We start from the raw sequence: 27,511 nt of genomic DNA, 5'->3' as shown, positions 1-27,511 counted from the left end.
GCAGGCGGTAAGTTGGAGGGCCCAGGCGGCAAGTTGGTGGACCTGTTTTGGGCTCTTCAGAGGCTGGTGTGTGGATTGGAGTGGGAGTGGCAGTTGATTCAGTCAATGGACACAGGATCTGGACGTGTTCTCTTATTGCAGCAGCTAACTCCAACGTGCCATCTGTCATGCACCCTGACAGTGTCTCAACAACCTGCAACATTACCTCCCTCATGTTGAGCAAAACTGTCTCAACTACCTGCAACAATCCCCCCACTCATAGTCAATGACGGTGTTTGCACTATCTCTGACATTCCCTCCCTGATGGTCACTGACAGCGCATCAGCTACCTCTGACATTCCCTCCCTCATGGCCACTATTCCCTCACTGATGATCCCGGACATCGTTCCCATTTCTTGTGTCATTGCTGTTACTTCTCCCGACAGTCCCACCACCTCATCACTACCCAACTGATGGCATCCAGGAGTGATCGGGTACGGTCAATGCTCTCTGCACTCAATGACATCATCTGAAGCACATCTGTTGGATCCTGTATCTCCTTCCCCTCCTCCTCAAGGGTGTGGCTCACACCCCACCACTGGGACCCACAGCCTGGGACGGTGGAGCCCTCGGTGTGCCTCGCTGCACTCCACCACTGGGACCCGCAACCTTGGAAGGTGGGGCCCTGTGTGTGCCTCGCTGCATCCAACCACTGGGACCCACAGCCTCGGACATTCGGAAACCATGGAATGTCCCACCAACACTCAAACCACTAGTTATGGAAGGGGCTGTCACTGCAATGAGCGGCACCTCCTCCATAGTCAGTAAAACAGTGAGGGCTTCATCCAGCTCTATCCCCTCCCCTTCCCCCTCACCCCTGTGTTCTTGGTCTGGAGGGTTGGATTCAAAGATGTTATCCTGTTCAGGCTGGTCCTCGTCTGAATTTTCTTCTACATCGTCGGGGTCGGCCTCAAGTTCTGCAAAATGTAACAGAACACAGACAAATGGTTAGCAGCAGAGGAGGGGGCAGGATGGGTGGCATGAGTAGGCACAGGTCAGGCAGCAGACTGATTTGAAGGACCACTGTCATGTATGTAGACCATGTATACTAACTGTATAGTCACATAAGGTGTGACACATAAGAGGGCACTGCGGTAGGAGACCTGAGGGTCACCTGCATAGGTGTGCAGGGCCCAGTAATAAAAGACTGCCCACCATGTTTGTGCCTCACTCTGGAGTTACAATAAATGGGACTAAGGTCACAACAGCTCAAATACAATACTATACCTTATGGAGTCATTCATAAGAGTATTAAAGACATAACAACTGGCGACGAGATTACAAACTTTTACGCAAAAATGACTAACGTTAGAAAAGTTCTCAGAGGGTAAAGATTGGGAAGCCTTTACGGAGCGGCTCGACCAATTTTTTGTAGCAAACGACCTGGTAGGCGATGATCCGGCCACGCTGGAAGATAAGCGCAGAGCTATCCTGTTGACCAGTTGTGGGCCCGCGGTCTACGGTCTCGTCAGGGACTTGCTTGCACCAGAGAAAATAACGACCAAGTCATACGAGGAGCTGTAAGTGCTAATTTGGGACCAACTCAAACCAAAGGAGAGCATCCTCACGGCCAGGCATTGATTTTATAAACACCCCCGCCCCGAAGGCCAGGAAATCGCGAAGTATGCTGCCGACCTCAGGAGGCTGGCAGGATCATATGAATGTGGCGCATCCCTCGCAGATGCGTTGCGGGACATCTTCGTAATTGGCATTGGTCATGAGGCCCTTCTTCACAGGCTACTGTCTGCCGAGACCACCGTCACTCTGCAGAAGGCCATCAGCATCAGCCAGTCATTCATGACCTCAAGCTGCAGCTCCAAGCAGATGATGACTCACTCTCAGGACTCAAAGCCGGCAAGTACTGTAAATAGAATGGCGCCTTTCACAGGCAGAACTATTGAACGTGAATCTACCCAGGGCAGAGCATACAAGCCCCCGAGTCCTTTAACTCAGAGTCCGCCAAGCGATACAAACGTAAGTCGAGTAGCACCATGCTGGCGTTGTGGAGGTAATCACAGGGCTCATCAGTGTCGGTTCAGAGACTATGTACGCAAAGGCTGCAGCACAAAGGGCCACCTCCAGCGAATGTGCAAAAGAGCTGTGACTCACCACGTGGAAGAGGAGTCAGCAGATGGCTGTGAATCCAGCGCAGATTACGAGGAGATGGCTAGAGAGGCAGCTCAGTCCCAGGACGAAGTGTATGGAGTATATACTGGAGATTGTCCTCCAGTGATAATGGAAGTCGAGATAAATGGCATTCCAGTGCTCATGGAAGTGGACACAGGGGCGAATCAGTTAGTAATGAGCCAGGAAGCCTTTGAGAGGCTATGGAACCATCAAGCTGAACGACACAAGCTGGTCCCAGTTCAGGCAAAGCTGCGCACCTACACCAAGGAACTGATATCAGTTGTTGGTAGTGCGGATGTAAGTGTATCCCATGATGGCACGGTGCACAATTTACCATTGTGGATTGTTTCAGGTGATTGACCAATGCTACTTGAAAGAAGATGGATGGGGAAGATTCATTGGAACTGGGAAGACTTCATCCCTCCAGCGATCGACGTCCCCCGTGCTCAGAGGCAGAGCAAGCCCTCACCTTCGGTTGGACCAGGCACCGGAGAGCAGGTCCGCGCAGCCCCCGAGGCACAGACCACTCATCACGACTGTGTGGCGATGATCCGGCCGAGACGACCCGAATGCATCTTCCCGGTTTCAGTGGCAGGACTCCTGGGGAGGAAGATTGGATCCGAGGGCGCCTTCCCAGCATCAGTGGCAGAATCCCTGGGAAAGAAGATCGCGGCAGTCGATATCATGGACAGGGAAAAGATGGCGTCCAAACCACGAGGTGCAGCGCTAATGGAGCAACGACATGTGGTTCCACGCAAGGAAGACGATTGAGGTAAAATTAGTAAGGCCATTTTAAAGGAGGCCAGCAACCCGCCATTTTTGAATGAACTGCTTGAAATTGGTAACCAATGTAAAAGTCCAGCTGTAACGAGCAAAATGTTGTTGAGCGATGTCGGGTGCAAATTGCAATCAGCCAATGTAGCGGGCGGACACCTAACGGTCGTATACAGGTCCAGCGGGCTACCCAATGCTATAGCCTGCATCCCCGGGACCAGAACGATGTATCATAAAGTGTCCCCACAGCTGACAGAAGTAGACAAGCTGCAGAGTAAACGATCCCCGGAGAGCAGAGGCACCGGTAGTGATACCCTACCTCAGATCAGTTTAACTTTGCAGGCACCCGATGGCATGAACCGCCACGATCAGAAACAGTAAACTGCGCCTATGCTCGCAGTCGGCTATCATCGCCCACTACCTGGGTGGAAAAGGCGCAGCCCACAAACCCACTCGCCACTACAGCAATGCCCAAGAGCGAAGGGTCACCCGCAACAACTCCTCCAAACAGGACCTGGGCCAGCCAGGATCCCAAACTAGAGAGTGCTCACAATGGTGCCCTCAAGGAAAGCGAGTCAGCAGTCCCCTGTGAACTGCTAGACAAGACGAAGCAGCCCCACCATTGCTTAGATGAAACGTTCACTCGCTCAGACCGCTTCCAAGGGAGCAGCAGCGACACTGTGCAAATGAAAAGAACAGGCAGGTCACAGACACATCAGCTGTCTTTGGGCTTGCTCAACACTAGGAGTAACAGCAAGAGCCCTGAGCTCCGGCAACTCGAGCAAAATGAGCTCACCTCGCCCACACACCCACTAGCATGGGGCGCTGCACTGCCACCAGACGACCCGGATGTTGTCCGGCCGCGCTGGAACAAGACTGTCCTTGTGTACCTGTACTGATATACCTGTACTGATCATGTAAATGTACCACACATAAAGAAACGCAGCTGTAATCCACCCAACAAACGTACCAAGATGTAAATGTAAAACCCATGTGATGAACTTGAATGTAACTTGCATGTAATGGGTCATGAGCATGATCTCTGTGTGTGTGGGGGGGGGGGGGGGGAAGAGAATGGAGTAGTCATGGACTCACACACAGAAATCACGTGGACCTCCACTGGCAACAAATCTCACTATCAACCCACCCAAGCTAGAAGCGATCCTCCAATGGTCAACCAGGAAGAGCAAAGCCCAGGTCACTGTCAATGTACGAGTCAATTTGCATTAAAGACTTGGGGGGGGAAGTGATGTCATATATGTAGATCATGTATACAAACTGTATAGTCACAGAGGGCACTGTGGCGAGAGACCTGAGGGTCACCTGCATAGGTGTGCAGGGCCCAGTATAAACAGCTGCCCACCATGCTTGTGCCTCACTCTGGAGTTACAATAAATAGGACTAAGGTCACAACAGCTCAAGTACAATACTCGACCTCGTGGAGTCATTCATAAAAGTATTAAAGACATAACAACCACGATGAATGATAGCACATTGCATCAACCGATGCGTAGCTGACGGAGATATCCCCAGGAACCGAAGCTACGCACAGAACTTAACATTGAGCAAAGCCAGACTGTGGAATTTGCAGGACTTACCCTCTCCCTCGAGTGTGGACCCAGCTTGTGCAGTGGTGATTGCTTTTCTCCAGGCAGGACCCATCAAAGCAGCGACCCTGTCTTCCAAGGGTGTCAGTGGGTGCAGATTTGCTGGGCCTCCTCCTGTTCGAGTTCTTTCCCTTTTGTTGTGTGCCACCTTCCTCTGCATAGATGAAAATATAACTTTTTAGAGAGGGTGTCTTTCTGCTGGGTGGGACATATAGAGCTGGTCACATTTACAATTGCAATTGCATTGAATAAATGAAAATATTACTTACACTAACTACTTGACCAAGGTCCTGCCACTTCTTTTTACACTGGCCTCCAGATCTCGTGGTGGTCGCCATTGCGCAGTAATCTTCTGCAACTTGGTTCCAACGTTTCTTCATTTCATTGGGTTGGAAATTCTATGTGACTTCTGCTGGTGTCCAGCTCCTGCCATCTGGCCTCAATCACTGTAACTTGTGCCTCCACTTCTTCCTATAAGAAATTCTTGGCCCTTGCACCACGTTGCATCTTGTTCTGCTGCAGCTCCGATTTTTCCAATGCTTTCACAAAGCACTCCTCACACACACAACTAGCCCTTTAAAAATGGTGATCGGCAACTTGAAGCTGTACTGTGCATGCGCGTCCATTGCAACGATGTCAGAAAAGTAATTTTTTTACCCGCACATGCGCAGAAGGAACGGCATCGTTTTTCGGCATAGACAGCAGGCTCCAGCCCCCAAGGCGACTGGATACGCTGCGTGGCGCCAAATTCGAAATATCGAGGAAACTTTGGCAAATTATTTCCGACCTAGAAAAATGGGCGTAACTCTGGCAATACGCCAGAAAACGGGCTTGGGCAAAAGTGAGCCCTGAGAATGTTGTGATGCATTATGGACAAAGTGTATCATTTTAAAAAGCCTACTGTAAAGAGGCCTAATTATTGCTGCTGGAGTAGTTAGTAACAGAGAATGAATTATCATAACTGAGTGACAAATTGTTAAACAAACTTAGAGTGAAAATACAAAGTTATGATTTAAAGTGGTAAAAAAATAACTTACAGTATGTGATATCAGGAGGTCCATAAGAGTTATTTATGTAAACAGTAGTAGGTTTTCCAACTCTGAGATAGACCACATCTGCTGTGTGTTTCAGCACTGCTACAGCCTCTTCATGTGCTATCTCTTCCAAACTGTAGTTATTTACCTTTAAAAAACAAATAAATATGTGACCATTTCCAGAGATATTTTCAACATTGAAATTAAATCATTTCCTCAATTACATTTTCTATATCCTTTATAATAGACTCTAGCATTTTCCCTACTACTGATGTTAGGCTAACCAGTCTTTAGTTCCCTGTTTTCTCTCTCTCTCCTTTTTTAAATAGTGGGGTTACATTTGCCACCCTCCAATCTGCAGGAACTGTTACATAATCTTTAGAATTTTGGAAGATGACAACCAATGCATCCACTATTTCCATGGCTACCTCTTTTAGGACTCTGGGATGCAGATTATCAGGCCCTGGGGATTTATTGGCTTTCAGTCCCATTAGTTTCTCCTGCACTATTTTCTTACTGATAATCAGTTCCTTTAATTTCTCTTGCTCACTGGTTCCCGATTACAACTGCTCCCACATTACAACAGTGACTACACTCTAAAAGTACTTTATTGGCTATAAAGCGCATTGAGACATCTGGTGGTCATGAAAGGCGCTATATAAATCCAGGTCTTTCTTTTTTTCTTTTCTCAACCTACACCACCACAGCATATCATGTTGCTGCATTGGCTGTGACATGCTTTGGGATATCCTGAGGATGTAAAAAGTGCTATATAAATGCAAGTTATTTTCATCTTTAACATGAGTCTAAACCTTCATGAGAGGAGGGAAGACATTTGGAAGAAAACAAACCCAGTTTTCAGCGACCTCCTAATCTTGTAACCTTTGCAACACTAAATGCAAAAATAGATTACTTTGTCTTACCTATTGCATCCTACCTGATTTCATACAAGGCTCAAAATATAATAAAATTTTACAAAAAGGAAGATTGCTTACCATAAGGAGTCGGTCTCCAATTTGTAATGTTCCACCTCTCTGTGCGGCTCCTCCATCAATTATTTTTGTAACATATATACTGTTATCACCTGGGATATGCTGGTTACCCACACCACCAGCAATACTGAATCCTAATCCTACAATATAAACAAAGATACTGTTTAGAATATACAATTCGTACAATTTTTGCAGTTTCCTATCAATACATTTGAGGAGATAACGAAGAGGGTCGATGAGGGTGGAGCGTTTCATGTAGTTTACATGGATTTTAGCAAGGCTGTGGATAAGGTACTGCATGGCAGATCGGTTAGAAAAGTAAAAGCCCATGGGATCCAAGGGAAAGTGGCAAGTTGGATCCAAAATTGGCTCAGTGGCAGGAAGCAAAGAGTATATTAACGACTTGGATGAAGGGACCGAGTGTAACGTAGCCAAGTTTGCTGATGATACAAAGATGGGAAGAAAAGCAATGTGTGAGGAGGACACAAAAAATCTGCAAAAGGACATAGACAGACTAAGTGAGTGGGCAAAAATTTGGCAGATGGAGTATAATGTTGGAAAGTGTGAGGTGATGCACTTTGGCAGAAAAAAATCAAAGAGCAAGTTATTATTTAAATGGAGAAAGATTGCAAAGTGCTGCAGTACAGCAGGACCTGGGAGTACTTGTGCATGAAACACAAAAGGATAATATGCAGGTACAGCAAGTGATCAGGAAGGCCAATGGTATCTTGGCCTTTATTGCAAAGGGGATGGAGTATAAAAGCAGGGAAGTCTTCCTACAGATATACAAGGTATTTGTGAGGCCACACCTGGAATACTGCGTGCAGTTTTGGTTTCCATATTTACGAAAGGATATACTTGCTTTGGAGGCAGTTCAGAGAAGATTCACTAGGTTGATTCCAGAGATGAGAGGGTTGACATGAGGAAAGGTTGAGTAGGTTGGGCCTCTACTCATTGGCATTCATAAGAATGAGAGGTGATCTTATTGAAACGTATAAGATTTTGAGGGGGCTTGAGAAGGTGGATGCAGAGAGGACGTTTCCACTGATGGAGGAGAATAGAACTAGGGCATAATCTTAGAATAAGGGGCCACCCATTTAAAACTGAGATGAGGAGAAATTTCTTCTCTCAGAGGGTTGTACATCTGTGGAATTCACTGCCTCAGAGAGCTGTGGAAGCTGGGACATTGAATTTAAGACAGAAATAGACAGTTTCTTAAACGATAAGAGGATAGGAGTTATGGGGAGCAGGCGGGGAAGTGGAGCTGAGTCCATGATCAGATCAGCCATGATCTTAATGAATGGTGGAGCAGGCTCGAGGGGCCCTATGGCCTACTCCTGTTCCTATTTCTTATGTTCTTATTATAGAAACATAGAAAATAGGTGCAGGAGTAGGCCATTCAGCCCTTAGAGTCTACACCACCATTCAATATGATCATGGCTGATCATGCAACTTTAGTACTCCTTTCCTGCTTTCTCTCCATACCCCTTGATCCCTTTAGCCATAAGGGCCACATCTAACTCCCTTTTGAATATATCGAACAAACTGGCCTCAACAACTTTCTGTGGTAGAGAATTCCACAGGTTCACAATTCTCTGAGTGAAGAAGTTTCTCCTCATCTCGGTATTAAATGGCTTACCCCTTATCCTTAGACTGTGTCCCCTGGTTCTGGACTTCCCCAACATCGGGAACATTCTACCTGTATCTAACCTGTCCAATCCCGTCAGAATTTTATATATGTCCATGAGATTCCCTCTCATTCTTCTAAATTCCAGTGACTATAAGCCTTGTCAATCCAGTCTTTCTTCATATGTCAGTCCTGCCATCCCGGGAATCAGTCTGGTGAACCTTCGCTGCACTCCCTCAACAGCAAGAATGTCCTTCATCAGATTAGGAAACTGTACACAATATTCAAGGTGTGGCCTCACCAAGGCCCTGTACAGCTGCAATAAGACCTCCCTGCTCCTATACTCAAATCCTCTCGCTATGAAGGACAACATGCCATTTGTCTTCTTTATCGCCTGCTGTATCTGCATGCCAATTTTCAATGACTGATGTACCATGACACCCAGGTCTCATTGCACCTCCCCTTTTCCTAATCTGTCACCATTCAGATAACATTCTGCCTCCCTGTTTTTGCCACCAAAGTGGATAACCTCACATTTATCTACATTATACTGCATCTGCCATGCATTTGCCCGCTCACCCAACCGGTCCAAGTCACCCTGCAGCCTCTTAGCATCCTCCTCACAGCTCACACTGCCACCCAGCTTAGTGTCATCTGCAAACTTGGAGATATTACATTCAATTCCTTCATCCAAATCATTAATGTATATTGTAAATAGCTGGGGTACCAGCACTGAACCTTGCGGTACCCCACTAGTCACTGCCTGCCATTCTGAAAAGGATCCGTTTATTCCTAATCTTTGCTTCCTGTCTGCCAACCAGTTCTCTATCCACGTCAATACATTACCCCCAGTACCATGTGCTTTAATCTTGCACACTAATTTCTTGTGTGGGACCTTGTCAAAAGCCTTTTGAAAGTCCAAATACACCACATCCACTGGTTCTCACCTGTCCACTCTACTAGTTACATCCTCAAAAAATTCTAGAAGATTTGTCAAGCAGTATTTCCCTTTCATAAGTCCTTGACTTGGACCGATCCTGTCACTGCTTTCCAAATGCGCTACTATTACGTCTTTAATAATTGATTCCAGTATTTTCCCCACTACCGACGTCAGGCTAACCGGTCTATAATTCCCTGTTTTCTCTCTCCCTCCTTTTTTAAAAAGTGTGGTTACATTAGCAACCTCCAATCCATAGGAACTGATCCAGAGTCTATAGAATGTTTGAAAATGACCAGCAATGTGTCCACTATTTCTAGGGCCACTTCCTTAGTACTCTGGGATACAGACTATCAGGCCCTGGGGATTTATCGGTCTTCTTTCCCATCAATTTCCCTAACAGAATTTCCTGACTAATAAGGATTTCTTTCAGTTCCTCCTTCTCGCTAGACCCTCGGTCCCCTAGTATTTCTGGAAGGTTATTTGTGTCTTCCTTAGTGAAGACAGACCCAAAGTTCTTATGCTCGATGGAATGCTGGTCTAGTGGGGTTCTGCTGGGCTCAGTACTAGGTCCCTTGCTTTTTGTGGTATATATCAATGATTTAAACTTCAATGTAAGTGCATGATTAAGAAGTTTGCAGGTGATACAAAGATTTGTCATGTGGTTGATAGTGAGGAAGAAAGCTGTAGGCTGGAGGAAGATATCAATGGACTGGCCAAGTGGGTAGAAAAGTGACAAATAGAATTCAATCTGGAGAAGCGTGAGGTAATGCATTTGGGGAGGACGAACAAGGCATGGGAATACATAATAAATGGTAGGATATTGCGAAGTGTTGAGGAACAGAAGGACCTTGGAGTGCATATCCACCGATCCCTGAAGGTAGCAGGACAGATAGGTAAGGTGGTTAAGAAGGCATATGAGATATTTTCCTTACTAGCCGAAGTATAGAATATAAAAGCAGGGAGATTATATGTGAACTGTATAAAACACTAGTTCGGCCTCAGCTAGAGTGCTGTGTACTATTCTAGTCATGATATTACAGGAAAGATGTGATTGCACTGGAGAGAGTACAGAGGAGATTTACGAGGCTGTGGCCAGGACTGGAGAATTTTAGCTATGAGGAACAATTGGATAGACTGGGGTTGTTTTCTTTGGAATAGAGGAGGCTGAGGGGAGACTTAATTGAGGTGTATAAAATTCTGAGGGGCCTAGATAGAGTGGATAGGAAGGACCTGTTTTCCTTAGTAGAGAGGTCAATAGCCGGGGCGCATAGATTTAAAGTAATTAGTAGAAGGATTAGAAAGGACTTGAAGAGAACCTCTTTCACCCAGAGGGTGGTGGGGTCTGGAACTCACTGCCTGAAAGGGTGGTAGAGACAGAAACCCTCATCGTATTTAAAAAGTACTTGCATATGCAGTTGAAGTGCTGTAAGCTACAAGGCTACGGACCAAGAGTTGGAAAGTGGGATTAGGCCGGATAGCTCTATTTCAGCTGGCACAGACATGATGGGCCGAATGCCCTCCTTCTGTGCCATAAATTACTATGATTCTATATTAATTAATTTTTTCAAATTCTCTGCATTATTAGTCCAAGCCTCTGGATTACTAGTTCAGTAACATAACTACTACGCTACTGTCTCCAATACTGTATTAACACTATACCCTGAGGTTTCTTTCAACAATGACTGAACTCTTAATGCACTTTGGTAAATTAATTTTGTTGAACTATTATATCTCTTAAAATATATATTCTATCTTGGCCATTGTACCAAAATGTTTCTCTTTAGCATCTTCCAGAAATAGAAGCTATTTTCAACACATTTAAATAAAATGTAGATTACTGTGGTGCTAACAAGGGGCAAAATAACCTAGTTGTCTGGCATCTTGATTACAAAGTGGAATCTTCACAATGCGAGGAACAATCATTTCAACAACAAGAAGCATTTATATAGGGCCTTTAACACAGAAAATATTCCAATCTGCTTTGCAGACTGGGTGAGAAAAAATAAACAAAATAGATAAAAGGGATAAAGGATCAATTGTTGTGCCGTGGCAGCAGAGTTAGGAGAGGTGACTGAAAGTTTGCTCGAAAAGACTACCGGACATCCCAAAGTGCTTCACAGCCAATGAAGTACTTTTTGAAGTGTCGTCACTGTTGATATGTAGGAAATGCAGCAGCCAATTTGTGCACAGCAAGCTCCCACATACAGTAATGTGATTATGATCAGGTAATCAGTTTTAATGATGTTGATTGAGGGATAAATATTGGCCAGGACACTGGGAATAACTCCATTGCTCTTCTTCGAAATAGTGCCATGGGATCTTTTACATCCATCTGAGAGAGTAGATGGGGCCTCGGTTTAATACCTCATCCGAAAGTGCAACACTCCCTCATTACTACACTGGAGTGTCAGTCTAGATTGTTGTGCTCAAGTCTCTGGAGTGGGAAGGTTTTTAAAAGATGGAGAGAGAAGTGAAGTAGAGTTTAGAAGCAGGTTTAGAGATGGAATTCCAAAGACGGCTAAAGGCTCTGCCACCAATGATGGAGTGAAAGGGAGCAGGAAACACAAAAGAATAGTCAGAAGTTCAAAGGGTGTGGTAGGAGATATAAGGCAAAAAAGTTGCTAAGATAGTGTGGGGCGGGGGAAGGTTTTGAGGACGAAGACTTGAAATTAAGTGTGTTGGAGAAAAGGGAGCCAATTTCGATCAGTGACGATAAGGGTGATGGGTAAATGATACAGTACAGGACAGGATTTGAATGGTTGAGTTTCGGCCAAGATGGGGTTTATGAAGAGTCGACGATGGAAGACTGTCAAGAGGTGAAAAAAGGAGCAATAAGATTTTTAGCAGGAGTTACAGCTGAGGTATATACAGAGGGACTACATTATGGGGGTGAAAGTCACCAATCTTGGTGATGGCGAGAATATTGTACATCCAAAAACCATGATTTTGATCTTCTCCTTTCAAAAAAATTTTGTTTGAAAAACATTAAATACAAACTATCATTTTAACACTGATTAGTCATATAGAATTTGGATACCAATTAGTTAAAGTTCAAGTGATCATAATTGCTTCTTTTAAAGGCTATCAACAAGAAGTTCTGATGTTCTTCTCCTTTTAAGCTCGACTTGAAAAAGCGAGTGAATTAACTAGTGAGGTGAAATTTATGGTCTTATAATTTCATAGATATTTACCATTAAAATAGTAGCTCTATGATTTAAGAAACATTGGCCCAGATTTTGCATTAATAATAATGAGTGCTCAATTGCAGTCATTAAGATTTATCACACCATTAAAAATTCACTTACAGTTGAATGGACAAGCCCTAACTTTTTCTGGCAGGTTTCATGTGTATCTATCATGTAAGTACCCGAATTTCAATGCCGAGTCGCTCCATGGGATACTGTTATAGTGAAGCTTCTGTAGGAGCAGGGCAATTTGGACACCGACTTCCTGATTTCTGTGCTTAACTATGCATGTGCTGTCGCCGGAAGTTGCTGTCTGATTTACTCTTTAATAACAGTGAGCGCTGATAACTTCACCATTATTTTTGCCGCAAAATCCAGGCCAATATTTTCATTTCTCGGAAAGAGAAATGTGTGAATTTGAAAATATGTGGTTAAATTCCAACACGCTATTTTTTAACCACAGCATCAGTAGTACACAATTATAGGTTAGAACTAAAGGTATACGAGCCACTAATACTTTTAATAGTTATGATTGCAACCAATTGATAGATAAGGCATGACCAGAGAGCCTCATTACAAAACGGTACATGTTAATTCTAGTATTATGTATTTATTACTTCTACTGGCATTAATATTTCTAATAGATTTGTACCTACTCTAACTGCAGAGAGATTCATCCTAAATTTCATCATGGTTCAAGTGTGTTCAACCTGATCTTCACAAAACTGATATAACTCACATTATTTGTTCATGTCAAATGATTTCTTTGAGCTCTACTGGGAAGCATTTTAGTCTGTATTCAAAGTTCGACTGAAATATCTTGCTGAATCTCAAAAATTCTTGGACTTTGTGGTGATGTATAAACATTTGGCATTGCCCCAAAACATGAAAGTGTTAGAGCATCTAAAATAGATGTAGGAATACTTTACAATATTAAATAATATTTTGGCATAAGGAAAATAATGCTAAAATTGGACTCAAATCTATAAAATTGAACAAGCAGGTATTGCAATACTTCAGAAAGTATTTATCCTGAAAATTCTAATGAGCATTTGAGGTATGTTAATGAGTTCAAATTCAGTGCTTCCCATCAGAACTGATTATTTTCTTTCAATATTGATAGTAATGATAATAAGTGAGTAACTTATCAATTTGTATGAAGACCCAAAGCACATTTTATGAGTTAAGATGACAGATAAAGTAACATTTATGGACACAGTCAGACAAATAGGGAATTCTGAGGTTTCCAATTTCATCTAGACTCATGGTCTGACAACAAAAAGCCACTTGTTCAATTTCTGAAAAGGTTCATGATCCTAATTGGGTTGAAAAGCACATGTATGCTTTCTAATTATGTCCTTTAACAGATGTATTCCATCCACTCAAAAGAAGTTGTCACTTGAAAAAAATCAGTAAAATTCCAACAAAAACACCTGGGGTTTAGTGGTGACAATGTAGTACAGATACAATGCCCCGAATCCGGAATTCCGAAAACTGGAATTGTCAAAAAACCGGACATTTTTGAGGTGGTCAAGGTGGCAACATCTGGGTAGCGAGGGATGAGGAAACCAGTAAAAAGCGCAGTGCCGGGGAGCCATGGATGGCGGGAATCGGTGGGCGGTGAACGGTGGAGGAGCAGCAAGGAGCGGCGGGAATCGGTAAGCAGAGGAGCGGCGTGAATCGGCAAGAGGCGCGGAGCGGAGGATCGGTGGGCGGTGAGGTCTGAAATCCGGCAAAACCCGAAATCAGGCACAGATTCAGTCCCGAGGAGTCCGGATTTCAGACTATTGATTTTCTTATTATGATTATAACTTTTATTTATATAGTGCGTTTAACATAGTAAAACATCCCAAGACACTTCACAGCAGTGTTACAAGACAAAACAAATAAATTTGACACCGAGCCACAAAAGAAGAAATTAAGGCAGATGACTAAAAGCTTGCTTAAAGAGGTAGGTTTTAAGGAGCGTCTTAAGGGAGAAAAGAGAGGTAGAGGTGGAGAGGTATAGGGAGGGATTTCCAGAGCTTAGGGCCCAAACAGCTGAAGGCACGGCCACCGATAGTTGAGCAGTTATAATGAGGGTTGTTCAAGAGGCCAGAATTTGAGGAGTGCAGACATCTTGTGGGGTTCTGAGGCTGAAAAAGATTACAGAGATAGGGAGGAGTAAAGCCATGAAGTGATTTGTAAGCAAGGTTGAAAATTTTGAAATTGAGGCATTGTTTAACTGTGAGTAGATCAGAAAGCACAGGGGGGATCGTGACTTGGTGCGAGTTAGTACATGGGCTGCTGAGTTTTGGATGACCTCAAGTTTACGTAGTGTAGAATGTGGGAGGCCGGCCAGGAGTGAGTTGGAGTAGTCAAGTCTAGAGATAACAAAGGCATGGATGAGGGTTTCAGCAGCAGAAGAGCTGAGGCAGGGGCGGAAACGGGCAATGTTACGGACGTGGAAATAGGCGGTTTTAGTTGTGCCATGGATATCTGGCTGGAAACTCATTTCAGGGCCAAATATAACACCTAGGTTGCAAACAGTCTTGTTCACTGTCAGATTGATGCTAGGGAGAGGGATGGAGTCAATGGTTAGGGAGCGCAATTTGTGGTGGGGACCAAAGATATGGCTTCTGTCTTTCCAATATTTAATTGGAGAAAATTTCTGCTCATCGGACATGGATGTCGGACAAACAATCTGACAATTTAGATATGAAGCAGGAGTCGAGAGAAGTGGTGGAGCGGTAGAGCTGGGTGTCGTCAGCGTATATGTGGAAACTGACTCCGTGTTTTCGGATGATATCTCTATGGGGCAGCACATAGATGAGAAATAAAAGGGGGCCACCAGAGGTAATGATGCTGGAGTGGGAAGAAAAGACATTGCAGGAGATTATCTGGCTACGATTAGATAGAATAGAATGGAACCAGGCGAGTGCAGTCCCACCTAGCTGGACATTGGTGGAGAGGCGTTGGAGGAGGATGGAGTGGTCAACTGTGTCAAAGGCTGCAGACAGGTCCAGAAGGACAAGGAGGGATAGTTTACCTTGGTCACACTCACAGAGGATGTCATTTGTGACTTTGATGAGAGCAGTTTCAGTACTGTGGCAGGGGCAAAAACCAGATTGAAGGGATTAAAACATTGAATTCATGGAAAGGTGGTCACGGATTTGGGAGGCGACAACAGGTTCAAGTACTTTGGACAGGAAAGGGAGGTTGGAGATGGGGCGATAGCTAGCAAGCAAAGTGGGGTCAAGGGGTTTTTTTTTGAGGAGAGGGGTGATGACAGCAGATTTGAAGGAGAGGGGAACAGTACCTGAGGAGAGAGAACTGTTAACAATGTTGGCTAACATGGGAACCAAAAAAGGAAGTTGTGTGGTCAGCAGTTTAGTGAGAATAGGGTCAAGAGAGTAGGAAGTGGGTCTCATGGACAAGATGAGATCAAGAGGGGAGATCAAAGAGAAACTAGAGAAAGATGTGAGTTTAGGGCTGGGGCAGGTGGGAGCCTCAGATGAAGTTTGGCCCTGTGGGCTAGGTGAAGGGAACTGGCAGAGGCAGCTGATCAGGTGGTCTCAATCTTTGAGACAAAGAAGTCCATGAGCTCCTCACACGTGTTGTCGGAGGTGAGTGTGGTGCAGACAGGGGAGAGGGATTTAAGGAGACGGTTAGCAGTAGAGAATAGTAGCTGCGGGTTATTTTTGCAGTCCAGAATGATCCTGGAATAATGAGCAGTTTTTGTAGACAAGAGTAGGAACTGTTAATGTTTTTCTTGTCCGAAATCCGGCAAAACCCAAAAACCGGCATGGACTCGGTCCCGAGGATTCCGGATTTCAGACATTGTACCTGTACTTACAAACATATAAAGGTTACATGCACATTTGATCTATATAACAAAACTAAATTTAAACTTGTCACCAAGTTTGAATACATTCCATTTATAAGGCTTCAGGGTCTCATTTTTAAATAATGTTTTCGTTACTTGTTTTCAGCTTAACTGAAGATTACCTTTAGGTCCTTTTATGAGTTTTATTTCTGTTATAGTCTCCAAAACAGGCCTTCTTCTGCGCACATACAGTTGTACAATTGAACCAGCTTCTTTCAAGGCCTCTACAGCTCTACTGTGAGATATTTCAGAGACATCCACTTCATTCACCCGCAGAATGCAGTCATTGACTCTAAACAAGCAGAAAGCAAGAGAAGTAAGCACACTTAAATAATTGGAAATAACTGTATGTCAAGCAGAGCCTAGCTATTGGCATTCCCACACATGCAATTCCACAGTGGATATTGGCCAAAATACAAGAAATAATGCTGTGAGGCTACTGGAAAATGGCTCCATCACATCCTATGCTTATTGTAAAGTAATATGTTTGCCAATATTTTTTAATTTAATACAAAAATAGAAGTTGAATTAGCTCAAAGAAATTGCCACACTTCCACTTCGTTTTGGAAAGACAGTTTAATTTTTTCCCTTTCATAGAATCACAGAAATTTACAAAAGCAAAATACTGTAGATGCTGGAATCTGGAATAAAAACAGAAAATACTGGAAATCTCAGCTGGTCAGGCAGCATCTGTGGAGCAGAAGCAGAGTTAAAGATTCGGGTCGATGACCCTGCGTCAGAACTGGAGAGTGTTCGAAAAGAACAGATTCTTAACAAGCACTGAAAGGGGGAGGGGAAGAAAGAACAAAAGGGAAGGTCTGTGATAGGTTGGAAGACAAAAAAGATTAGAGAGACAAAAGGGAAGATGGCCCAAATTCAAATGGTAATGCCAGGAATTAGAAAAACATTAGTCGAGATAGGGTGTGAGTGGTGGGATTATGGCCAACTGCCATTAGAGACAAGGAGATAAAAAGAAAGAAAGAGGCTCTGAGAGGGGTGGGGTGGGGGGTGGCGGGGGTGGGGGGAAGGAGCCAAAGATTGGCAGTGGTTACAAAATTTATAGAATGGAAGTAGGCCATTTTGGTCCATTATGTCCATGCCGACTAACAAAGAGCTATCCAGCCTAATCCCACTTTCCAGCTCTTGGTCGGGAGCCTTGTAGGTTATGGCACTTCAAGTGCACATCCAAGTACTTTTTAAAAAATGGTAAGGGTTTCTGCCTCTACCACCCTTTCAGGCAGTGAGTTTCATATCCCCACCACCCTCTGGGTGAAAACATTTCCCCTTAAATCCCCTCTAAACCTCCTACCAATTAATTTAAATCTATGCCCCTGATTGTTGACCCCTCTACTAAGAGAACTACGTCCTTCCTAACCACTTTATCTAGGCCCTTCATAATTTTAGACACCTCAATCAGGTCTCCCCTCAGCCTCCTCTGTTCCAAAGAAAACAAACACAGCCTATCCAATCTTTCCTCATAGCTAAAATTCTGCAGTCTAGGCAACATCCTTGTAAATCTCCTCTGTACCGTCTCTAATAATCACATCTTTCCTATAATGTGGTGACCAGAACTACACGCAGTGCACTCGCTGTGGCCTAACTAGTGTCTTATACAGTTCACGCATAACCTCCCTGCTCTCATATTCTATGCCTCGGCCAATAAAGGCAAATATTCCGTATGCCTTCTTAACCATCTTATCTACCTGGCCTGCGACCTTCAGGGATCTGTGGACATGCACTCCAAGGTCCCTCTATTCTTCCACACTTCTCAGTGTCCTATCATTTAATGTCTATTCTCTTGCCTTATTAGTCCTCCCCAATTGCACACATCTCCGGATTGAATTCTATAAATTCCATAAATTTCTTTATTCCTAGTACATGGTTGTGACACCATATGGCATCATGGTATGTGCGATCACAAGAAGTTTGGTATGGACACTATTCATAGCAAAGTACCCTCCCTCCATTGATTAATTTAGAATTTAAAATCAACAACCTTCTGTCCGCATTATGTTCAGAGATTTCCAACAGCAAAATTCATGTCACAGAAAACAATGTTTAAAAGCGAGAAATCGTAGATACAAGATGGAAACTAAAAATTAGAATGATCTTGGAGAGAAATCTAAAGTATATTTATTTCCTTGTCAATTTTAATAAACCAACTTATAGTGCACCTGCTAAATATTGGTTTTGATTGCCATTTGCTATAATATTTATGACAGCAATCTTTCTGTCCAAAGAAAATTCATTTAAATGCCAACAATATAAACTTCAATAAAATCCGTTTTCTATGCATGTCCTTATTTGTTTTACTTTCTTAACACCATTACAATAACAAATTCAAAATTTTTGATAATAGTTTTCACACATGTAAGAGATCAGCTCCCTTCTTAAAACCCAGCATCTTATTATCGCTCTTCCTACTTTTAAAAAGCTCCTTTTGCCAGATTTCTTTCTCCGCTGCCAAATTCCTAATCCACATCTTTATCATGTCAACACTGAACTTCTTAAATGTTCTCTTTGCTGGCCCAAATGCTTACATTCTACATAATGTACAATTCACTCAGAGTGCCCATGTATACACATGTATAAAATTCCACATTCTCATCACCCCTGTTCTTGCCAAGCTCCACTGGCTCCCTTTATCCCAATGACTTGATAGAAAAATCTTTGTACTGCATTCAAATCCTCAAGCTACCCTATCTCTTAGTAATATCTTCTAGTTATACATCCCACTCTGCTTTGTACAGCCATGCTTTCATGTACTATATTCTTGTCCCCTTGACTTCCCTTCCTAAAATCGTCTCTCTTGCTACCTCCATTACTACTTTCAAAAGGTTCCCATCGCCACCCTCCCCACAACTTGTCTGTTCTCCTTTCTCCCTCCTGCTGTTGTCCACTTTTTCTTCTCTACCATGTAAAGTGCTTGGAAATATTTTTCTGATCTAATGGATTGTTACTGACTGACACTTAAATGCAATTGGAGAAGACATCAATCCAATCTAAATTTGCTGTGTTCACTGATTTACAGAATTGTTATATTATTCACTTTTGCAGGTTCGGAGCTTGACTTGCAACAAACTACATCTTTGAGAAAATGTCTGTGACCTCAGTGCGCCCAAATTTCTGTACGAGAAGTGAAATAAATGGTGTTTGAAAGTGCAATAAAGAAAACTGTCAGGGCACAGGCAGAGGTTAAGCGCTGTGAGTGAACAGGAGTTCTGACGAAAGGTTATCAACCTGAAACATTGGGCTCAATTTTCTCCAAAGCCATTATTTGGCGTACTTGAAGAGTTATGCCCGTTTTTTGGGGGCCCAACTACGCCAAAAAAAAATCATCCAACTTTCCCCGTTTGAATTGTTCATTTTGGCGCCTAGCATGTCCTTTAGCTTTGGGGTTGGTGCCTAAGATCTGCGCCAAAAAGATCGGGTTGTCAGGGTAACGAGGGACACACTGCGGGCTGAGGCTGGAAAGTGAAACATACAAGACATTCTGATCAGCTCACAACAATCTGCACAAGCACATTGCACATTGCAGCAGCATTCCATCATTAAATTATTAAAGTGTTTATGCCAAAAATCTATTTCCCCCCCCCACCTTTCCACCCCCTCCCGGTGCCCGGTGCCGTTCCTAACCCTGGCCAAAAGGCCTCTTGGTGCCGGTGCCGGATACCGCTGCTAGACCTGGCCGAAGGGCTTCCCCCTCCCGATGCCAGTTGCCACTGCTAGCCCTGGCCGAAGGACCTCCCCCTCCTGATATCGGTTGTCGCTGCTAGCCCTGGCCGAAGGGTTCCCCCCTCCCGATGCCTGTTACCACTGCTAGCCCTGGCCGAAGGGCCTCCCTCCTCCCGGTGCCAGATGCTGCTCCTAACCCTGGCCGAAAGGCCTCCCCCTCTCTCCACTCTCTCCTCTCCTCGCCCCCCCACCGCTTCTGCTGCTGCTGTCCCGGCCGTGGAATTGCATCTGCTGCGCTGATTTTCGTACCTGTGCCGATTTTGTTAACTGCCCAGAAGGTTTTTCCAGAGCGGTCATAGACGCCGTCCTAAGAAATATTGGAGTAAATTGGAGCTGGCCAAACTTGCTTAAATGGCCAGAATTGACGTGGATGGCAGGTTACGCCCCAATGACGCAAAAAAATACTAACCTAAAAAAATCGTAATTAACTGAGTTACGCTGGCGCAGAAAATTTGGGGAAACTTGGATATTTTCATTTAGGCCCAAAAAAGCGGCGCGCGTCAAAAAAAAGGCTCAGGTAACTGGGGAAAATTGAGCCCGTTAACTCTCTCTCTCCACAGATGCTGCCTGACCTGCTGAGTATTTCCAGCATTTTCTGTTTTTATTTCAGATTTCCAGCATCTGCAGTACTTGCTTTTGTATCTCTGCTGGAAAACAATCAGTCCAGTCAAGCCCAGCATGAAAGGGCTCCACCAACAATCGTTTTATATTCACTTATCTCAACAAAGCTATGGTGAAAGCGAATGAAATACAACTTCAGCTTCTCATCACTGAAATTAGAAAGCCAAGAACTTTCCTCCTTCTCCTTCAGGGACTTCTGCTCTCCAGACAAATGTCCCACAAAGTCAATGGCTGCAAGAGGCTCATCGTTGTAATCACAGTAAACAGAAAATGATTAATCTTCCACCATGTCCATGGGCTTGAATGGAAACAGAAGTAGAAAGCGCATGCTTGGTGACAAAGCTCAGAGCCCTTGAAGCCAACATCCCACTGATGATGCACAGACTGCAGAACCATTACAGCCACTGCCGTCAGCTGCCCGAGAGATTTCTTTTGTCCGTTAGGCATAAACCTTCCGCGAATGGTCGGTTTTCTCCAGCAGCAGAATGGCCTGGATGTTTGGGCAGGACCCCGTCCTGGAGTATTGTGACCTCTTCCAGCAACTTGTTTAGCATTTCATCGTTGTGGATGGCAAACTGAACGTGACAGGGGTGATCCTGGTCTTTTTGTCGTGGGGCGCATTGCCCACCAGCTCCAGGATCTCGGTGGTCAGGTACTTGTGGAGAGCGGCCAGGTAGACGGGGACTCCAGCCCCGACAAGGGCGGCATAGTGATCCTTGTGCAGTTGCCAGTGAATGCAGCCAACAGGAAACTGAGACTGGCTCTAGATAAACGAGCCTTATCGATATGGTGAGTCTTTCCTTTCGCTCCAATTTTACCACAACCAAACATCCTGCTAAAACTCTTAACGACTCTAAGCTTCTGCCTGCAGCATGTGGCACTTTTCAGAGAGCGACTTAACATTTCACCCATTGAGAACCCCTGACCGCTCTCCCACCCCATGTGTCCCGAGCAGCCAATCACAGGAAAAAATCATGAATTATCTGAATGGAATCACGAGATCACAAGTTGGGGAGCACTTTCTTTAAAAATCGTGTGTCTCGCGATTAAATCATGAGACTTGGCATTACTGGATATAGCAAATGTACTATATAGGGTTTATTAGTTTATCTATTAATGAAGAGCCATAAGTAATGAATATTAGTGCACTATAAGTTAACAGTGAGGGGCCACTGTACCAATGTATCTGCAAACCACAAATAAAAATAAAAAGTCAGAAAATGCTGGAAAATCATAGCACATCTGTAAAGAAAAAAGGTGGTTAATGTTTCAGGTATAACAATTCAAAAACCTATTTGCTGTCAACTAAACTTATTTACTATTCTCTATGACAGGAAACAGCATCTGACCTTTGACTTCTATCTATTTTCCTTTTCTCTCATCTTTTGTTTTGTTCAGCTCTGATAAGGGCTCATATCTCTTCCAATTTTGACAAAGGATTTACATACCAAACCTTAAACTCTCTTCTCTTTATAGATGTTGATGGACCTACTGTGCATTTCCAGCATTTTCTATTTCTATCTGCAAACTACATGTTGTTCTGCATCAGCTTGCTCAAAGAGAAACTATTACATGAATTAAAAAACAATCATCCAAATAGTTTACCTGAGTCGTCCATCTTCAGCTGCTGCTCCACCGGGGATAATTTTAGTAATAAATATCCCAGGGTCATCTCCAATATGAGGATTATCTGTGCCTCCAGCAATACTGAATCCCAGGCCAGAATTACCCTGTCAGACAAGGAAATGATTAAATTAAATTCTATCACTTTTATTGACATAACCCAGAGGTAAAGTTTACCTATAACAAGGTTATTTGCTCCAAAAACAGACATGTTGTGAAATCTGGAAGGAGAATGCATTACAAATGGTTTGGAAAGGTCTATTGTCCTGTGTCTACCTACCAAACAGCCTTACGAGGCTTTTAAGGGGTCAACAAAGATGAACGCTTTCAATGTCAGTACAGTCCCCACCGTTTATAGTGGGCGCGTTGGTGTCAATGCGATTTCACTGTTATACATGATGGCCGATGTAACCAAAACATTTTTTAAAGCGTTTTTCGACAGATGTAGACACAACACTTTGGCAAGAAGAACTCGCAGCAGTTTTCAAGGTCATGGAGGGTGACTGAAGGCACTTTCTGACTGCTTCCCATAGTTGTTAACAGTATGAACAGCTGATTGAAGCTGCCTGAAGTCTTCATCAGTTGTTCGCATTGTTAACAACTATAGGAGGCAGTGGAGACATCGGGAAGCTTCAATCAGCTGATACATTTAACATGAGATCAGGTCAACCTATGTTACAATGTCTCTGTGCTTCTAACATCTGCTTGTTTATGTTGCAAAGTGAGTTGTTTATGGCTGGATGCAGCCATAAAAAAAAATTGGCTTTGGAATGTCCAATAGCCGGAGCTCTTAATATATTTTAAGCAGTGCCTTTGCAATTGACGCCTATGCTGATGACTAATGGTTAGCGCCGTTTGCCTAATATAAGATGTTCAGAAGTGAGGATAATGTAAGTATTGGCACAGAGCAAGAGGTACCGTAAAATGTCCCACTGTAGTTCAGTGAACAAGGTGTCACCTTGAAAACACATATCATCGGTTTATATTGTTGATTTGCCTGAAGCCCATTTAAAATAATTATGATAGGCAACACAAAAAGCAATTTGGAAACATGCTGAGACTGAGATTAACCCAAAGCAAAAAATGTTAGGTCAAAAATATTATTGCACTGACTTGAATAAGAAATATAGGTCTTCAGAAAGACACTTCTCATAACCATACGTGAATATTCTTTTATCAAATTAGCAAGATACAAACATAATAAAATAATTTTTTGAAGGATTCAATTATATCATGCAATCACAAGACAATTAACAATGAGGAAAGCCATTTGGTTCATCTTAGTTCACCCATCCACAGTGATCCTAAAGTCCCCACAATTGCAGGATCCAATTATTTTTTAACTGATTCCAAGATTTTCGTCTCCACTACTCCAAATGTCCATTCCATATATTGATCACCCTTCATGTGAAGAAGAACTCACTGATATCAGTCCTAATTATGCCTTTTACTAGTTAGAACCTGTGGCCTCTTGTCCTAGTTGCACAAATTAATAAAATAAATTTTTAGTTTTACTTTTTTCATGCTGTTTACAATCTTTTTGACCCCCATAAGATCATCAGTCAGGCACCTCAAATCAGGGCTGAAAAGCCCAAATTTTTCCAGTCTTACATCATAATTCAAACCTCTAAAACTAGGGTTCAGCCTTGTGGCTCTTCTTTGCAGTGCCTCCAACACTTAAATATCTTTTGTGTCTTGCTGACCAGAACTGAGCACAGTATTCAAGGTGTGGTCTGACCAGAGCGCTATACAGCTTGATCATGATTTCCCTTGAATTGTTTTGGCTATATGGTTTAACATTCAATTGGCTTTGTTGACTGCTGCTCTGCATTGCTTGAACATGTTGAGCATCAAGTATACTGGGCCCAAGTTTCGTATACCCGGTAGAATGGCACACCTCCGAGAGGCCCGCCTATTTTCTAGAACTCAAAAAGCGCCTAAAACTTACCTCACGATTCTCCGATATCTGTAGGCCCGTATTCCAGCTCAGCACGGCGCAGCAGTAGCTGCTGGGAGCGGAGCAAACGCAGTTCTGAGCAAGCACTGCCAGCACGGGGGTGGGGCTAGGGCCCAGCATCAATTTGAGTGCCGGCAGCATTGCGTATGTGCGTTGGAGCGTGCGCACATGCGCAATGGCACACAAACATTGGCAATCGGCCATCTTTAAAGGGACATGCAGAAAATTAATTTTTGGGTGTGTGGAGCTGTGACTGAACGGCCGAAAGATCGCAGCTCAGTGCCTGCTGCCTGCGTGCGTACTGGCCCTCCCAGTGTTTTCCAAGCCTCCCCTATCCCCTGGCCGAACAGCTGAAAGATCACAGCTTGGCGCCTGCTGCCTGCGTGCGTGATCGCCCTCCTGGTGTTTTCCAGGCCGCCCGTTTCCCTGGTCGAACGGCTGAAAGATCGCAGCTCGATGCCTGCTGTCGCTGCTTCAATGGTGAGGTAGGAACATTTAATTTTTTATTTATTGATTTATTTATCATTTATTATTGATGATGGCTCTTTATTGGTAAAAGTGAAGTGTTTAATGCTTTGTAAAATCCCCTAACTTCTCTCCCCATCCCTATCTCTCGCTACCTGCGCTTAATTTCTAAAGTGTAGGCAAGGTTTTTCTGAGCGTACTAAAATCGACACTTACTCCGTTCTCAGTTAGTTTGGAGTAACTTTTCGCTGCCTAAACTTGCAAAACAGGCATAAGTGAATGGTAATGCCCCCTTTTGGAAAAAAAACGGAACTAAAATAAAACTAAACTGACTCACTAGAACTGGAGCAAACTAAATGCCGAGAATTGCGATTTCTAAGATACTCCAAATTAAACTAGTTGCTCAAAAAAAATAGGAGCAACTCCGCCTGAAACTTAGGCCCATTAAGGGGCTGAAATTACCCTCTGGCAAAAATGCAGTGCACTTACCGCAGTTGTTTTTACCGGCGCAGTGGATGCGGTGGCCTCTTGATCGAAATTACGCTCTATAGCCATTTTTTCCAGCGGACCAGAAGTCGATCATAATGGGGGCGGAAGTGCGGTGGTCAGCGGAAGTTTGCACACTTGAGGGGCAAAAGTGGGGGTGGGTGGAGTAGCCACCACTGTCACGCAACAGCATAGCGCTGATGACATTATCTCGCTGGAGCATGACCATGTCTCTTCCCTTCACTTAAAGAGGAGAGCCTGTGCAATTCTTAAAGTTTGATCGACTCAGCCACCAGGGAGGGTTTTGGCCGGGCCAGTGGCCTGGCACCCAAGAGGGTGCCAGGCTGCCTATTGCAAGCCCAGCTGAACCCGGGGGCTTAATTGTCAGCCCGACATGGCAGTCGGCCGACAAAAAAAATAAAATGGCAGCCTCGGCAGTAGGTCTTCCCTTGTAATGGCAGCCGCATCGCGGTAACACTCCAAGCACTGTGCACCGGCAGAAAAAGCTGCCGGTGGCTCCGAGCGGCGGGAGGAAGATTTTCTCGGCGGAATTGTGCGATCGGCTTTTCCGATCTGTCAAAATTTCTTCAGACAGATCGAATGCATCCCCGCAGAAAGGACATCCATGAGGCAGCGATTAGTCTATTTGCCCATCTCATGCCCAGCAAAAGTCCTTCAAATTTTAACGCCTGGTAAAAGCAGGTGCATAGCTTACCTTTACCAGTGTAATACTTTTAAAACACATAAAAATTAAATTTAATCATTCACTTTTATGTTGAAAACCCAGTACATTAAGGTAAATTTATTTTTAACCCTATTAAAAGACATTAAAAAAAATTCCCCAAAATATTTTTTTCTAAAACATTTAATTAAATTCAATTTCAATTAATTTAAAATATGTAAGGTGTTTTTTTTATTTATTGTGCTGTGTTTCTTGTTTTGGGGGGTATTCTCATTGATAGTAATGGGAGGTCCCTACAAACGGAGTTCCCATTATTATCAATGAGAATACTTCCTAGTGATTGGTGGTGCAGGCCCATGTGATTGCAACATAGACATCCGTACGTGGAAGACAGATCCCCGTATGCTGCGCAGCGAATGAAGGCCTCAGATCGGAATCCTATGTTTCTCTGGGACCAACTGGTAGTTTCGGGTCGGATGGGTTCGTACGAAGGAAGCCTCCGACCGCAATTTTCCCCCCCATTATTTTTGCCTTTTTACTTCCAATAAGATTATTAAAATTTGATATTGCAACTGTGCAAATCAGACCAAAATATTTTTAATCCAAACTGCCTGAATTGCACCTGTATATGTGTTATTTATATTTTGTACATTTTCGTACCTGAGCATTTTGAGCTAAATGTTCCTGGTTACATTTGGCAAAATCTAAGCCATAATATCTCACCTAACATCACAGACAGTATCTAAGATAGGCACAGGAAAATAAACTCTGCAGTGACATGTTGCTATATTTGTACTCAGGTTTTAATTGTATACATATTCTAGTACTTAATTTCAGAATACTATACTTAAAAATAATTAAACTGTTGTCCGCCGTTTATATTTGTATGACTAGCTTTTAACTAAACAGTGACTGTTCTCTCATGTGTGACAAGTACCTAAACTTTGCCTGAGACAGACCACATGAAGCAAGACAGAGAATGGCTCAATGAGGACAAACAAGGGCAAACTAGAGGAAAGATTATTTCAACTACTGTGAAGGACGATCATAAAATATCTCTATAGCCCCAAAATAGACCATGAAACAATGCAAACCAAAATAAAAAGAGAATGCATTTTATAAACATGTCAAGGGAATCACAAATGTCAGAGAACAAAACATCTCTTGGTGTGATAGAATCTGAAGTCACGCATTTACAGCAACAGCTTTTTTTAATAATAAGGTCATATCAGCATTTCTCAAATATCTGAACTGAGATATTTATAGCATTGTCACTGCATTTTTTGAGGTTGTTAGAAAATCTGGGGTTTGTGAAATAGATTGAGGAAATTCAAGCTTCCTTGGTCGTTGGACAGCGTAGAAGCATCTAAACAATAAAACATCCAAAATGATTCTCAAGAGCTTTTTAATTTTATCCAATATATTCTACAATCAGAGATATCATTACTTCAAAAATTAAAGTAACGCTGCAGAGAAGGCTCATGAAATCATAATCGAATTTCTGTGTCTCCCTTAATATTAATTCCCTGGATTCTGGGGAGGTCTCAGCAGATTGGAAAACTGCAAATGTAACGCTCTTATTTAAAAAAGGAGGCAGACAAAAAGCAGGAAACTATAGACCAGTTAGCCTAACATCTGTCGTTGGGAAAATGCTGGAGTCCATTATTAAGGAAGCAGTAGTGGGATATTTGGAAAAGCATGATTCAATCAAGCAGCGTCAGCATGGTTTTATGAAAGGGAAATCATGTTTGA

The 27,511-nt window shown here is 43.4% G+C and overlaps 1 protein-coding gene across 2 annotated transcripts in view; it reads right to left on the bottom strand.

Annotated features, from left to right (window-relative positions):
- Positions 1–27,511, bottom strand: part of dlg2 (discs, large homolog 2 (Drosophila)) — a 1,568,664-nt gene that overhangs the window by 714,518 nt on the left and 826,635 nt on the right. For both annotated transcript variants that reach the window (XM_070892045.1, XM_070892046.1), the window contains exons 10-13: positions 22,152–22,276; positions 16,313–16,482; positions 6,577–6,713; positions 5,585–5,729 (exon numbers count right to left, since the gene is read on the bottom strand). In XM_070892045.1, the coding sequence (XP_070748146.1) occupies positions 5,585–5,729; positions 6,577–6,713; positions 16,313–16,482; positions 22,152–22,276 (577 nt within the window). The remainder of the gene's footprint in view (positions 1–5,584; positions 5,730–6,576; positions 6,714–16,312; positions 16,483–22,151; positions 22,277–27,511) is intronic.

Source organism: Pristiophorus japonicus, chromosome 10, assembly GCF_044704955.1.
Source record: "Pristiophorus japonicus isolate sPriJap1 chromosome 10, sPriJap1.hap1, whole genome shotgun sequence".
Taxonomy (NCBI): domain Eukaryota; kingdom Metazoa; phylum Chordata; class Chondrichthyes; family Pristiophoridae; genus Pristiophorus; species Pristiophorus japonicus.
Note: the sequence above shows the minus strand (reverse complement) of the source record. Positions and strands in the feature narration are given on the sequence as shown.